The sequence below is a fragment of the Gekko japonicus genome, unplaced genomic scaffold, assembly GCF_001447785.1.
Source record: "Gekko japonicus isolate JY-2015 unplaced genomic scaffold, Gekko_japonicus_V1.1 scaffold785, whole genome shotgun sequence".
NCBI classification, from domain to species: domain Eukaryota; kingdom Metazoa; phylum Chordata; class Lepidosauria; order Squamata; family Gekkonidae; genus Gekko; species Gekko japonicus.
The window spans coordinates 723,206-739,619 of record NW_015160232.1 but is presented as its reverse complement, the minus strand read 5'-3'; the positions used below and the strand labels follow the sequence as shown (position 1 = coordinate 739,619).

Genomic DNA, 16,414 nt, shown 5'->3' with positions numbered 1-16,414 from the left:
GACAAAAGAGTGACAGGGACTTGTCACAGCACCAAAGTAGTAAATATCACATGCAAAGGAGCCCTTTTACTTTACTGTGATACAGTCTGAGACTAGGGATGTGCATATCAAAATTCCAAGGGTAAAAATATATCAGCAAAATGCCTCTCTCTCTTATATCTTTGTATTTATGGAACAATAAAACAGTTATGGAAGTTTTTGCCATTATTGGAAAAACCCACAAAATGTTGGCGTGGAATAGGGATCTTTCTGGGTGTCTGGAGGTGTTTGTACAGTAAATACCCTAGGTTTGCAGGGAAGCCAAGTCCAGTCTCTCCCCTAAAGTGCTCCCAAGTCTGAAGGGGACTGAATAAAGGGGGTCTAATTTTATGGCCCCGGAACAAGTCCCCCGCCATCCTGGTGTCAATTGTTTCCTATTGGGGAAATAGGAGATCTTTTGGGGGTCTGGAGCAGGTAATTTTAGAGCAAATGGCACCAAATTTGCAAGGTACTACATCTTCCCTCTATTTTAAAGACTCATCAAGTTTTAAGGGGATTGGACAAAGGGGTCCGATTTTATGGACCCCTGAACAATTTGTCCCCAGCCAGCCTGGCCTCCCTGGCTCTTATGGGGGAAAATATCAAGCGTTAAGCCTTCAATTTAATCTACCAAAGTAACCTCCAGTCCTCCCCTCACAGGAGCATCCAAAAACTCCACCAGCAAACAAACTAGCACTGAGAAAACTCCCCCCTCAAAGAACATGCCCCCCAAAGAGCAGAGCAACCTCCAAAAGCACCAAACCTTTACAAAGAATCCAAACCAGAGACAGCAAAAAACTAAAAAAAAAAACAACCCCGACAGATAAATACACAAAACAAAAAACCTAAATATGAGATCCCTTCCCAAAGAAGCAAATCAGGAAAACAAAACACTAAATACAGAACCAGAATTGACCCCCACCTCCCAAACACACACACTCCAGCACTAAAATGCCAAAATAAAAAGCCTTGTTAGAAACAGTAAAACAATTAACAAAACCGGGAAAGTCAAACCAGTCGTGACAAGGCTCCCACATTTGTCTCAGGACAGCACAGCAACAACCGGCAGCAAGGCTATAGGAACTCAAGAAAATGGCCGGCTCCGGCCTTGCCAAAGAGGCTTTGTCCTCTCACACTTTTCTAAGGTGGCAGAGCCACCAGGCCTCAGCTGGCAACCCCTGGGAGGAGTTGGGTGGCGGGTCCTGGAGTGCTGGTATTACGCTGATGCACTGATGTTGCTACTGGTAAAAACTGGAAGTGACATCTTTAGAAGCTCTGGCTTTTAGAAGAAATTTTTCTGGAATTGATACAGAAATCCACTGGTGCACTTCTGGCACATGCACCTCCCCATTTCCTCCTACTGGGATAGGGTTGCCAACTTCCAGGTGGTGACTGGAGATTTGGAATTACAATTGGATCTCAAGACTATATAGATAGCTTTTTTGTTATTTATTTATCTGGAACATTTATTCCACTTCTTTTGGAAAAACTAGCTGCTTTGGAAGGAGGACTGTATGGCATTATACCCTACAGTTGCCCCCCAACCCCTTCACCCCAGGCTCTACCCTCAAATCTTCAAGTATTTTTGAGCCCAGAGCTGGCAACCATATACTGGGGCCTGAGGCACTGGTGCTCAATATTGGGAGGCCTCCTGCTATAGTGGGAGACTTGGCATCCCCACCCTATATGGTAAGAGAGTATTTTTCTAACCAGGTTTGGTGCTTTGGTGGTGGTGGTGGGGTGTCTGTGTGTTTGTTTGTTTTTGAGGCAGGGTATCTGTTGCTGTTTGACATTCCTTGGAGGAAGCATGGCATTTTCCCATGCTTCCAGGGGGTCTTAGATCCTTGCAAATGTGGTACCATTTGTTCTAGAAACCACTCACTCCAAACCCCGATTCCAAACCCCGATTATCTTTTTCAAAATGCACACCCCTGTCTAAGACTACACATTCAAGAGACAGCAAAATAATTGGATTTTCAAAATATCTACAGACTGGTTCAAGACTTTAATCAAGAAAGATTCAGTAGCTATTTCAACATTCAAAAACTGACTGTTATTGTGCAGACCTTTGTTTACAAACTACTCTACTTGCTTTTCATTGACAAAAGTTTGCTTTTTATTATAACAAAGTACCTAAGAACTTATGTCAAATTACAGTTTTATGAAGAACTAGAGCATAAACAATTCTTATTAAAAATACTGCACGGAATCAAGTATTTTATTTAAAAGTCCTGAGGTAAAGATGGTCTCCTGTTTCATTTGCACTGTGTCTTTTTATAGTATTTCTGGGCGTTAATCATAATATACTTTCCTGTTTTCCACTTAAACTGGCTCACTATTGCACTTTTCTTAGAAAAAAAATCATCTTAGCACATTAGACCCCGCCCCCCGGGATAAACACTCTAACCACAAGGTGCAAGCCAGCAAGGGATCATGCAATAATACCTACAAATGAACAGGCTGTGCAACTAAAAAGGTGTTTGTTTTAAAGTCGGTGGATTCTATAACAGCTCTTTAGCAACACAAATGTCAGAAATAACAAAAAGACCACCCCCCTGGCAAACACAAAAAAATATTGCAACAGACAGTACCTACAGCCAGGGAGGGGTTGGGGTAGAAATTCATGACTACTTTACTACTCCACCCCACTTCCAGTTCCTACTTTTGTCCTTTTCCTTAGAGCTCTGAGGTTATTTTGACAATCCCACTTCATAACCTAAAAAAAGGTAATTAAGATCTTCTACACACTTTTGGGATTCATAGAGAAATACAGTGGAACACTTTCAAAATCTTAAAAAGACCAGTGTGTCAAGACTGAAAACTGAAATAGCTAAACAACATTTACTCCATTATTTTATTACAGTTGCCGAAGACTACTGGGTCATTGGACTGTAAATAAAGAAGAGATTTCATTACAGTTAGATACAGAAAGTCTTCGTTGTATATGTAAACTATAGCTTAACTGGAAAATCCTCTAAATTTTCAAAAAGTTCAATTTGAGAAATGTCCAGTTTTAAAAATATTAGAGAAACAAATACCCTCTCTAAATATATAAAGAGCAATATCAAACTTAACTATACAATGTTGATCTTGAAAATCTCCCTTCCCTAGCAAAAGGCACTGCATGGCTTAAAGTGTGTGAGTAACATTTTAAAAGAAAATGGTGCAAACAAAGCCTGGTTTTGTGTGTGTGTTTTTTAAAAAAGTCTTTGTTTCTTAGTATTTTACAAAGTATTGCTTTGGATTACATCTGCAGCTGGTTTTTCTGAAGAGTAGAATTCTAATCAGTCCACAGAATTGCAAATCTCTTTTATTTTCTCGTTGAAATCTTCAGGTTGATCAGCATATACATAATGACCCGCACCGAGAATAACCTATAAAAGAGGTAAGGGGGGAAAACCCATTAGTGTAACAAAGTCTATTTAAAGGTTTACTTGCAAGAAGACTGAACAAATACAATGGCACAAAATAATTCAAATTTGTTATTTTGGCAACAGTCTTGACAAAATGAGGGTCAAAACTGCCCAAAGGCAAGTTGTTGCATGTTCATCTTAACCACTAAAAATATGCACAGCACATAGATCAGTTCACAGTGACCCAATCTTACAATGAAATCTTTTACTCATCATATAGATATAGCTGTTTACAAAAGCAAAATGCTTTTAGGTTGCCAAGTAAGCAAATCTTTGCCAACCACAGTAAGCAAATCTTTGCCAACCACATTCTTCTATCTGTTGAATGGTGTGCTTATCAACAGATTAGCATGGTGCCATTATGCCATTTTTGGGTTTGGAAAGTCTTTGCCAAAATCATACAGCCACATGACTGTGCCGGTGTGTGCTGCAAGACGACTCCAGCGATTAGCGCTTCACTACATACTGACAGAGAGGTCTTCGTTATGTGAGCAAAACTTGTCTTAAGCAATCACACTGGTTTACTTCGAATTGATTTACTAAGTACAGGACGGACCTAAGTGATCTAAGTTTGAGTCCAGTGGTACCTTTAAGACTGACAAAAATTTTATTCAAGGTATAAGCTTCTGTGTGCTTCTTTCTGAAGAAGTATGCCTTGCACATGAAAGCTCATATCTTGAATAAAACGTTGTTGGTCTTAAAGGTGCCCCGCTGGACTCAAACTTTGTTCTGCTGCTTTAGACCGACACAGCTACCTCACCTGAACCTAAGTGATCTAAGACATCTAAAATATAAAATGCTAGCTGGCAAAAAAAAAAATTGAAATTATTCTTAAAATCAATAAACATGAGATAAGTTTTATTTTATCCTAAAGACATCATGAGCATTCAATTAGTTTGGCACAGGAAGCAGGATAATTTATAGGAGTGACTTGGTTGTTTTTTTTTTAAGGGAGTTTTTTTTAAAACAACTTTTATTAGGATAATACACATTTCATATATATATCAACTTCAACATATATATCCTTTTCTTCTAACTCCCCCCCCTTTTGTAGGCTTCCAACAGCGTTTCCACCTCCAGCTCAAATCTTGAAAAAACATACCTGTTTCTAATCTATTATCGTTATGTCTATAGGTAACATATATTCATTTATTTATCATTATACGTCCCATCTTTTTCTTTTTAAACAAACTTAATAATTCTCAAAGCAAATCAGATTGCCCTTCACATCCCAATACTTCTCTAAAAAGTCTTTAAAATCTTTCCAGTCCGCAAAAAATTCTTCAGCCTCCAAATTTTTAAGTTTTCTTGTCATTTTGTCCATTTCGACCATGAAAAGCAGTTTTTTAATCCATTCTTCTACATCTGGGATTCTGTCTAATTTCCAATTCTGAGCATAGATTATTCTAGCTGCTGTTATCATATACCACAATAATGTCCTTTTCTTGGTAACTTTTTTTTTTTTTAAGGGAGTTCTGAATCCCTGGTGGTGATGACCGTCCATGGAAAAAAACACTCACCCTTTGTCCAGTTTGGCTTCCTACATGCACACACCTCTTTGGTGTTCATCCTCAACCTCATAAAACCACATTACTTAGTAAAACTGAACAGATTGACCACCTTTGATCAACAATTTCCTGAAAACTCATTATAAAATGTTGCATTTTGGACACAGTGGGGTAGATCCAGCCATCCTCCAAGTAACCTTCCTCCAGCCTAAAGAGCCTTCCTTTAATGTACGTGGCTCTTCATCCAATGGAAAAGCCACTCAAGTTGAAGGAAAACTTCAAACTTAAACCAAAAGGAAAGGTGTTGTTGTTGTTCACCAAGTAACCTTCCTCCAGCCTAAAGAGCCTTCTTTTAATGTACGTGGCTCTTCATCCAATGGAAAAGTCACTCAAGTTGAAGGAAAACTTAAAGCTTAAACCAAAAGGAAAGGTGTTGTTGTTGTTCAGTCGCACAGTCGAGTCCGACTCTTCGCGACCCCATGGACCAGCTCCCGCCAGGCCCTCCTGTCTTCCGCTGTCCTCTGAAGTTTGCTCAGTTTCATGTTCGTTGCATCGATGACACTGTCCAACCATCTCATCCTTTGCCGTCCCCGTCTTCTTTGACCTTCAATCTTTCCCAGCATCAGGGTCTTCTCCAGTGAGTGCTCCCTTCTCATTTGGTGGCCAAAGTATTTTAACAAATAAATTTTGCTCAGTGGAGCGGAGTGGTAGGATAGAGATAGGATTTACCACAGTCTGAAAAGGGGCAGTATACAAATACAAGACTGTGAATGAGCCATCTTAGGGCTGCCAACCTCCAGGTGGCACCTGAAGATCTCCCACTGTTACAACTGATCTTCAAACAATCAAGATCAGTTCCCCTGGAGAAAATGGCTCCTTTGGAAGATGGACTAATAGTTATAATAAATAGTTATCATATGGCATTGTGTGTAGTATAGCCAGGAGATCCTAAGATTGTCAGGCAGCCTTACATTGTAGCTCCTAGGAAGATGGGACTACATGGCACTAGACTAGAGCATGCTGAGGTCCCTCCCCTCCCCAAATCCTGCCCTCTCCAGACTCCTCCCCCCGCAAAATCTCCAGGTATTTCCCAACCCAGACTTGGCAACCCTACCCATCCTGCACTTACACAAATGGCTACCACAAAATTCATTTGTCTGAAATTTCAACATTCTGTCATCTGATTTACATGGATTACTCTCCTCCCAAAATGAAGATCTACAGAAAGTATTTGAAGGGTGGGAACAGCATGACAATGACCTGATATGCAAGCATTCCTGAGGTATGTTAACCTGGAAGACATATTCTTGCCAGACTTGATTACAGAGGGCCAAGCAGCAGTTCAAGTACATTGCCAGAGAGCTGCCACAGCATTTCATAATGGATGTCAACAGGTCAGGAACGGAATTCTTAGTCAAGAAGAACGTAGGCCCCCATAGACAATTAGGCCAATCTACGATATTTCAGACTAGTACAATAAGCCACAAGCACAGAACAAGAACTAGAAATAACTGCAGAGCCAGTAACTCTGTCACCTAATGGCATGTGCATTAGAATAATTTCTACTTTATTCTGTTAACCAAGCACAAATAAAAGGTCAAATGGGACCACAAGATATCAACAACAACTAGGCTGGCTAGGCAAACCCTTCAAAATAATAGGCCTGCCCTGAATTCCACACCCCCTAACAGACAAGTGCATTGCTATGTATAACTGCAGCCTTGGAAAAGGTAGATTATCCCATGGCTTTGAGTCAAAACAACCAGAAGTTTCTGCCTTATTTCTAACAAGCATGAATTCAGCCGGATAATTAGAAGAGCTGGAAACATGTGAGGTGGTCTTCCAAACAAGAGCTACAATAGCTTTTAACTTCCTGTTTATACCAGATAGATGCTGGATGGGAAATACTACACCAAGACATCGTTATGGATTTTATTCTGACAGCTTCTGAGCCTGTAGCAGCATCCATACCAAACTCTCTGGTGAAAGTTCTGATGGGTGGATCTTACTGCACAGAGTACATGTCAAGATACTTGTCAACATCCAAACCACTGGCACTTAGAACAAGTACAGGTAATACAAGGCCAAACTGGACAGTGTGAATAGCTAGCTAAAGCAAAATCCAGGATCTTAGGTGAACCGAAAATAATTGGAAGGATATCCATTTACATCATAAGCCATCTTCAAACTGCAGCTACTCTTTGGGAAGGTTAACTCCTCTGACAGTTCATTTTCTTGTACATCTGAGGTCATGTTCAGCAATAGGAGGTCATGTTCTGCCATTCTTGCTGAAATCAAGAGTCACAACAACCAGAACACCTCCAAAATCTTTGTACTGAAACAGGACTCCAGACTGGTTGTCTGAAACCCCCATAAGCATATCTCCTGACCTCAGTCTCTTGATTAAGTGAGCCAGCTACATCCTCAACAGCTTTCTGGATGAAAAATGGAGACCTCCTTCTCAAAACTTCATCAGTAGCAGAATGTGTGTTATGCTTTTGGTTCTTGTAGAGTATCTGGAGTCCAGGACAGTTTTCTAGCCCTGGAGTTTTGTTTTGAGTTTGGTTGTGTTTATTTTTACTTTACAAAGTACATAACCTGCCAGTGAGGCAAAGGACCCTGTTTCCTCCCAAGGGTTAGAATATTAGTAGGTTTAGTCCTGGCATGATCTGGTCCATGGGGTCACGAAGAGTCGGACTTGACTGTGCGACTGAACAACAACAAAGGTCTAGTCCAGCTCGCAAGTGTCCATAACTAGGCCTCCCTGCCTATACCATCATCTCTTTCAAGGCTGGATTCAGGAATGTGGTAACTGACTCATCATGAGAACTTGTGGTCAACTAGATGGGAGGGGGGAGACAGGAGCGATGTCGTAATCTTCTACAGGGTTCCAGTTTGCAAGTGCCCTGATTGGATCTGAAGGACCACCTGACGCCAGATGGCAAAAGACTATAAATAAGCCATAGACAAGAGGGAAGCCATGCTAACTTTGTGATTCTACAGGACAGTGGCTCTGACTTTGCCAAGCCCCACTGTGATGGACAGGTACATAGATAACGCTTGAGCCTCTAGCTTAAACGTGATATTTAAATGGTGTGCCATCTAATACCAGGTGCTGGAGTATTAGATAGAAAAGCCAGCTTTCTTCTTTTCTTGCTGCAAGACTGTAGAGACTGTGTTGCCTAGTATTATCTTATTCTTTAAATACATAACAAACCTTCACATATTTTACCAAGGTCTGGTTTCTTGTGTACACAGAGCAGTGAGAATCCACATCTCTAAGTGCTGCCTGCTTGCCCAAGGGGTAACCAGAGGGACCCAGGCTTGGATCCTTGACACTGCCTTCCTGCCCTTATAAGAACCACCAAGGTGGGTAACAAATTCAAATGTAAGATAATAATATAATCATTAATCAATTAAAACCACAGCTAAAACACATAAAGAACAACTGAACATTGGGCAGGAAGGAGGGATCACTGATGGAACCGCATACAAAGGAGGACCTTTGCTGGGCGGGCCCCTCAGCACGAGCAAGAACCCATGGGACAATGGAAATTCTGAATAAATCTCAATGCTGACAAGCATTATTTTTCATATGAAAAGCAGGGAAATATCAGTGCTCAAGAAATCTTTAAGGTAGTGGTCCCCAAACGTTTTGAGCCCGCAGGCACCTTTGGAATTCCGACAAGTGTGGTAGGCACAGCTATAAAATGGCTGCCACAAAACAACTGCCTCAGGAAGCTATATAAACGGCTGCCACAGCTTACCTTCCGTCACACAGTGAAGATCCTTGTGCTGTGCTGTGGTGACAACTGCTGTCAAAGCAATGTTTCTAAAAGTCTGTACAGTCAATCAAATCTCTAATGACCAATCACAAACCCTCTTGGACAAAAGTCCCACCTGGCCCCACCCACATCCTAAGAACACTTGGTGGGTGTCAGGAAAGGTCCTGGCAGTTGCCACGGTGCCCATGGGCACAATTTTGGGGAGCCCTGCTTTAAGGGAACTCTCCCACTCCTGCCAAGGATCTTATTTCACGTACTCTTAAAACTAACAGTATAACTGACAGTATAAAGGTAAGGCAATTTATACTAAAAATCAATCTAATAACTGAACACCCTACTTACTATGGTTTTCACATATGAGTTTGGCCGTAGAGACTGGATGGTGGTCCCAGAATTGCCGTCTATACATGACCGTGCTCCATAAATCACAGTGATAGGAATGTCTTGGTGCATGTAGGCAATCCGCTGCAGCATTGGCCTTTTTGCCCATCCGTATGGCACGGTCATGTTCCTGAAAGCAGTTTCACCACTTTAAAGGTAAAAATGGAAGAAAAGGAGTGAAAAAACCTGTATTTCTGAAATCTGTTTCTCCAATATCTGACCGGCAGTGCTTTTAAACTGGAATTATACTTGCCGATCCAAACACTAACTTAGTCTTACACAAAAAATGAACTCAAAAAGTTTAAGAAAAATGCCCTATTTGTATATTCTACTGCAAAATTGTATCTCATATCTGCTTAATTCTGACTCATGAATACTATGTCAACCGAAAGAGCCTTACACATTTCTAGAAGATATTTGTGATGAGATTTTGACCTGTCACTAGGGAAAGTGCATTTTATCTTTGCAGAGCAGCCATTAAGAATGCTCTGTTTTTGCCATCCAGCCTGGTTCACTGAAAGAAGAGTCCAGAAGGGATTTTCAGCTGATCAGAGGCTAGACAGTAATCAGTAATGCCTATTCTGTGAATTTAGGCAGATCATGAAAGGGAGGGCAGGAAGGGTTGCATCAGTCTGTAGTTCTCATGGCCCTTTCTTACATGCCCAGGGAAATGCTGATCGCCAGTTTGGGGTCAGGAAGCAATTTTCTCCAGGCCAGTTTGGCCAGGGATCCTGGAAGGGTTTTTTGCCATCTTCTGGGTCACTGGGAGTGTGTATATGGGTAGCTGTCACTTTCCTGCATCATGCAAGGGGTTGGACTAGATGACCCTGGAGGTACCTCCCAACTCTATGATTGTATTATTTGAAAGGTCTTGAAAGAAAATTGACAGAATGTCCCTGCAGGATCCCAAACCATTAAGGGTTTTAACAAACCAATATTTTACAACTACAAGCATTTTATCCAGAATTTCTATTGAATGCTGCCAAATTGTATGATCATTTTTGCCAAATCCACCAATTTTTGGTAATCTTTCTGATTCAAAGAACCTAATTCTTTAGCCAAAGATCAAATCAAGTTCTGAACTAAATTAATTCAAAATTAGGGCTGCTAGTTCGTTATGTGCATGATACTTAAAGTGATTTTATGTTGTGCTTAACACAATGAAAAAAAGTAGTGATTAGGGATTTCAGTGACAAATTAATAAATTTAAATACTTAACACAGTTTTGCAGACTTTAAATTTACCTTGGTGACTGCACATTGCAATGGTAGATATATTCAGTCACAGTGTCATCATCAAACATGGAAGAATACTTTCTCTTGAAATCTGGCCTAATACGCTGTACAAGGCTCAGTCCTGTCATAAATCAAGAAGAGAACAGTTTTAAAACTGTTCAAAGTACCCATTAACAGTATTTCGCAGCCATTTTCAGTGGCTGAGTTAATTAGTTTAAGTGCACATATCATAATTTTAGACAGGAAACAGAATGCAAGAGGCAATGCCTTGACAGCTAAGAATGCACCCATAACATACATACATAGTGCATAGGGTTGCCAGACCCCTTGTTCCGGGCAGGGGTCTCCTGCTTTCAGGCACTCCTCTCCCCCCCCCCCCCCCCCCCAAATTACCTCGTTTACTGTGTTACTGTGAAGATTTCATGAATGCATTGCTTTATTTCCTTAGGGAAACCAAGTTGCAAGAACAAGTATCGTGGATGTACATTGGGATTTAAATGTCTACTTTGTTTAGGGAAAAATGTTTAGTTTAATAAATGGACTCCCACAATGCCTTTGGGACCAAGGGGGGGGGAGTTCTCTTCTTAATATGCAAAATATCCCCTTCCTTTCTGGCTAGACCTCCCCATGTCTAGATTGGTTGGGAACAGGGAAGCTTTACACGGAGATTCCCGAAGTGAAGATCGGATGTTTTCGTGCCTTTCCGCTGATGACGTTTGAAGAATGGAAGACCCGAAGATTTTCAACTGAGTTTTATTGTAAAAAAACCCCACTTCATTTGATCAAAAGGTAAGATAGGCGAGTTGCGCCTGCCGGCGTCTCTAACCCCTTTCCCTTTCTTCTCCCCACAGACGCCGCCAGCAAGCTCTCCCTCTTACTGGACCGTCCCAGGGACTGGTCAATTTTTGGAGGAACCTTTTTTTAAAGGTTCTTATATTGCGTAATACTTGTAAAGTCTGAAAGTAGTAACGTTAACTAGTCTCTGTAACAAACCCACCAATTACTGAATGTGTGCGTATATATCATTTTGTTGTTGTTGTTATAATAAAATTGGGGGGGGGGGGGGGGGGGGAAACAAAGGAATGAGCCTCCATCTGCGTGGAGGAAACCAAACCAGCTCTCATTCTCCCTCCCCCCTGTTGCTGCCAATAACTGCTATGTGCATACGTAACCTAGAAGTGACGGGGACGTTGGACACTCTGATTTTGGGGCAAAACTCTATTATTTGTAGCTAATTTTACCATAGAGTTTTGCCCAAAAAACAGAATGCCGCCACCCAATGTCCCCAACGTCTTCCTGATGACGTAAGCACATTGCAGTGCTCCTCCCCGCTCCTGAAAAGTTCCCTCCCATCCCCCACTGGCACGCTGTTGGGACCTTGCAACCCTAACAGTGCATGACAGCTCCTTCCCTTTAGAGGCACTCTTATTTCTATTCAGCACTAAGCTTACAGGTAACTCAGGACCTGCATGAACTCTCTCTACTGGATTCTGGCTCTATTTAATTAAGACTGTGGTGCACAAAGGATAGAGAAAGCAACTGGCATATGAATAAAGTTTATTACACAGAGCCAGATTATCAGTTCATCTAGCACAGCCCAGTCGACTGTTACTGGCAGCAACCCTCCAGGGTCTCAGAGAAAGGGTTTCTCTACCCAAACACCCACTGCTCTTTAACTGGAGATGCCAGGCAACTGAGCCTGAGGCCTTCTGCTTACAAAGCATGTGCTCTACCACTGAGCTAGGGCCCTTCTGCAACACAAGGAGGTATGGCTAGATACTCATATATTTAAAAAGTGTGCGTCTATTGCTTACCTGAGTTTCTGATTTAAGAATGCTATCCCAACTTTTTTTGTAGCATTGGTGAGCATGACACCTCTTTCCCACCTTTCTGGTTAGGAGGTGCCTACTGCTTAAACTGATTTTGCTTTCTTTCCAAACATACACCTAAAGTCTACCACCGGCCATGGGTTCTGAAGCTCAAACAGTGTAATCAGGTTCCTTAAAAGAGCAACACTATTAAACTGACAGGCACTCACCGAAAGGTCCTGCTATCCTGAGACCAGCCAATGGGTTAAACGGACTCAAAACGGCTCCAAGTGCTTTGATCCAGACTGGAATTGATCTTTCCTGTTCAGCATTGCTGGGTCTTTCTGGAAAACCCCATGGCTCCACTAATATAAGATGCTTCACCCTTGTAGGTACAAATGTCAGAGGCTGTGTCAACAGGACAACTTAAAACAATGCCCACTATATTCCAGAGTCAACATTACTTATTTTTTTCTCTTTCAGAAGCCATCTCTGCCCATTACATCAAAGCAGGGTTAGTCTTAATGATTCTAGGGCCTTGGGCAGAAGTCCAAGTCAGGCCCCCAGAATACTGCCACCACCCCAGCACCCATCCTTGCTGGGGCAAAGCAAGTGGTAGGCCTTGCCCTGTGCAACGTGGGAAGGAGCTGTCATTACTGTGACAAGCCACATGGAGAGGGCACAAGCAGCAGCAGGAGCCTGCACTTCTTTCCCCCATCTTTCAGAGGGGCAGGGCTACAAGTTGTCGCCCCTCCAACCCCCAGCATGGGACCCAGGGCAGCCGCTCCTGTTACCCATTGGCTAAGACTTCCCCTGCGTCAAAGACACACTGGAAGACTCTGGGGCGGGAAATACCATATAAATTGTAGTATGCAATTGACACCTGAAGACATGCAATTCAAAGAAAGTGCAATTTATAATTTAGTTTTGCGACTAGCCAATGTATTCTTATTAGAGAAGGATGAAAATAGCCTTTTGGTGCTACATTTGAAGGTTAGAGAGATTATTCCTCCAAATTATACTGTGCCATGCTGCACTTGTTTACAAAAGCTAAAGTATATTTATAGCTTTGATACAACAGAACTTCCCTTTATGTACTATTTTCAGATACCTTGAGGGGTACTTCAGAGAGTAAGCAGCTGCCAGGAATCCACCCAGGTTGTGTCCAAGTAAAATCATTCTGTCCAAGCCTATTTTCTGTCGCCATTCTTCAATAGATTCCACAAATTGATTCTCTGCTAGTTCTGCATCAGTTTCAAACTGTGGCCTACTACTACGTCCAAATCCCAAGAAATCAAAGGCATAAACAGTTCTATTTTCACAAAGGTCTTCAAAGTTCAGAGCCCAAAGTCCAACACCTCCTCCAAACCCATGGAGGAGAACAAGTGGAGTTTTATGGGAAAGGTTCTGAGAGAATGTTAGCGTCCATATTTTATTTCCATTGGATATGAAGACATATTGCTTATGATATGGACTTTTGATACCTGAAGAAAGAGAGAATAAGACTTATATCTTATTATTCCAACAATGACATCTGACCGTCAATTCTAGGTATAACAGATTATGGCAAATCCACAGAACAGTGACCTCCATTCCCATTATGTGCAATAAGGTACCCACCAAAAAGGGCAGGAAGCGGGTCCTTTAACAAGAGTCACAATTACATTGTGAAGCGTAGGCATTCATATGCAGGCTGCATGTGGCCTGTGCACAACTTGCAGCATGTGACAGGAATAGCTCCCTTGTGGATTTGCTGAACATATATAATCAAGTTGTTGAAAAACAAAATCCCATAAAACTAGGTACTTCAGAATCTCACGATAAAAGAACCTAAGTTATTTCAATAGCTTTTAACAACAGTATGCATTTGCTGTTGTCTTGAGATGGACTGACTCAATCAAGGAAACCCCACCCTTCAGTTTGAAAGCCCTGAGAATGGCTGTTAATGATAGGATGTTTTGGAGGACATTAATTCATAGGGTCACCAGAAGTCGGAAGCAACTTGATGGCACTTAACACAGCAGCAGACAATATTTCTGTTATGCAAGGAATTTTCACGTGTAGCAAAAGAATTAACTTAAAGAGAGGTAAAACGGGATGGAGACTGGGGGCAATTGTTGGGAAGTGCCACAATGTAGGATTCACTCTGGACTAGTCACACAAAAGATAGTACCTCTGAAGGCCAATTTACACAGGCAACAGTGGACTTTGTCGGTTGGAACACAAGCCTGGTAAACTGGCCCTAAAAGCAGCTGGTGGCAAAGGACGTCAACACACAATCTACACTGGGGCTGTTGTCCAATTTCCACAATTGACAATGCACCCCCACCCCAGGTTGCACTGAATAGTGGTAGGGGAAAAAAAAAGACAAATATCAGTACTGTGCCTGATTTTTCCTACTGGGACTTGCACTGTATTTCTGAGCAGCATGTATGTGTGCACATTCACGTATGTGTGTGGGGGGAGTAACACCCAGCCCTATGGCCATAAGCCAGATCATTCACATGATTACTTTTTAAGGACCAAATTAAGGTCCAGACAAGGAGCATGAGCTTCAGATGTACCCAAGTCAGGTTGTGGTCATCTGAATACAGGATCTTCCTCCCCCCAGCTTCCTGATTAGAAGCCCACATTCTTTCTAGGATCCAGCTGTATGGTTAAGATGTTACATTCAAACAGGCTAAAGCCAATTCATTCCTTACTGAATCTCTGCTTGTGAGAAAGGAAAGAATATGTGAATCTCTGGTTGAGATTTCTTAACAAAAAAGATTGTACAGATGCTTGGGAGGAGAGTAATAACATGTTGAGCAACACATGCCATATAATAAATCTCCTGGTAGAAATAATCAGCAGCAGAATTATTTCATATTTTACAAGGCAGGCAGTGTGTGCACACAAGATACAGATTACCAAAGCTGGTTTTTAAATCCAGTTTCAGATAAAAACGCCAAACTACAAAAAATTAGAAGTCAGCATTTGCTACAGGTTTAATGAAGTATAAAGATGAGTTAAAACTGCAGAGTGCTAGATAGGTCCAATTTATTCTGTCCTATGAAGAACAAGAATAATCTTCGCTAACTGCTGTTCATGAGATCCAGCAATCAATAATTTACCCAGTAAAGCATATGCCTTGTTCAAGGGACATTTCCCATTAAGGCTTCACTTCTGGGCTTTTTCCTAGAAAAAAAAAGTTAGTACCTCAATAGAGAGGTACAGCTTTCCTACAACATAAGTCACAATCAGTGTTCCTTCTAAGCTGAGTTAGTGTGAGCTAGCTCACAGTTTTTTAGCCTCCAACTCACACATTTTTGTCAGGAAGGATGGCTCCAGAGCAAACTAATTTATGCAGTAGCCAAACCGCTTGCTCACAACTTTAATGCCAGTAGCTCACAAAGTAGAATTTTTGCTCACAAGACTCTACAGCTTAGAGGGAGCATTGCTCACAATATCTGTCCGGACTTCACTCCACTATGAATAGATCTCCTGGGGAGTGGGGTACTTGTCTGCAATAAATTTACTTACAGATAGGTTCTCTATAGCTTACTCCTTGAACTAGTATATTTGTAACTCAACATATTTCTTGTCCTCCATTGCTCCTCAGCACATTTGTCGACTGTACACCCCAAATCAGCAAAAATACTGCAAACCACCTCCACCATAAAAGGTAATGGTGCAGCAGACATACTTTAGTTCTATGTAAGAAAAAGCAGTGACATTATACTGAAAATAAAATCTGATTCTCTGTAATTGCTTACATTTCAGCATTTTCTCTTCAGCTTCTTTAAGCTGTACCACTGACGTAGGACACCACGCAGGCAACCAACTGGACACGGACAGCCAGCCTGATCTACAGCAATAAGAATGAAAACATTGTGATTTATAGAACTGCAGAGTTTTATAAGCAAAGGATGTACTTCCACCACATCTAAACAAGTGCTTCTAATGCTGTACTGGATAAAGAACCTCTACCCTGCTTCTTACAAATAGCAAGAGTGGTGATTATTCTTAAATCCAAGACCTAACATGGAGCCTAAATGTAAAAAAAAAAATTATAGTGGTGCTAAAATAAACTCAAATTAAATACAATCATCGTCAGTCACATTAATACATATCAGATGAGCATTATGCGTCATAGACATACATCCAACTCACCACTAAATATAGTAAGTAGCCAGGAGGTACAGTGTTATTAGATGCTGAAAGGGCTTTTGATTGTTTAGGAGAGAAATTTATGAAAGATATTGCTAAATATGAAGCTGGGATATT

The 16,414-nt window shown here is 41.4% G+C and overlaps 1 protein-coding gene across 1 annotated transcript in view; it reads right to left on the bottom strand.

Moving 5' to 3' along the window:
- Positions 1-2,050: 2,050 nt before the first annotated feature.
- The window catches only part of ABHD5 (abhydrolase domain containing 5), a 32,790-nt gene continuing 18,426 nt past the window's right edge, over positions 2,051-16,414 (bottom strand). The window contains exons 2-7 of the mRNA XM_015412466.1: positions 15,904-15,995; positions 13,260-13,632; positions 12,379-12,533; positions 10,350-10,461; positions 9,067-9,253; positions 2,051-3,392 (exon numbers count right to left, since the gene is read on the bottom strand). Coding sequence (XP_015267952.1) covers positions 3,303-3,392; positions 9,067-9,253; positions 10,350-10,461; positions 12,379-12,533; positions 13,260-13,632; positions 15,904-15,995 — 1,009 coding nt within the window. The 3' untranslated portion in view covers positions 2,051-3,302. The remainder of the gene's footprint in view (positions 3,393-9,066; positions 9,254-10,349; positions 10,462-12,378; positions 12,534-13,259; positions 13,633-15,903; positions 15,996-16,414) is intronic.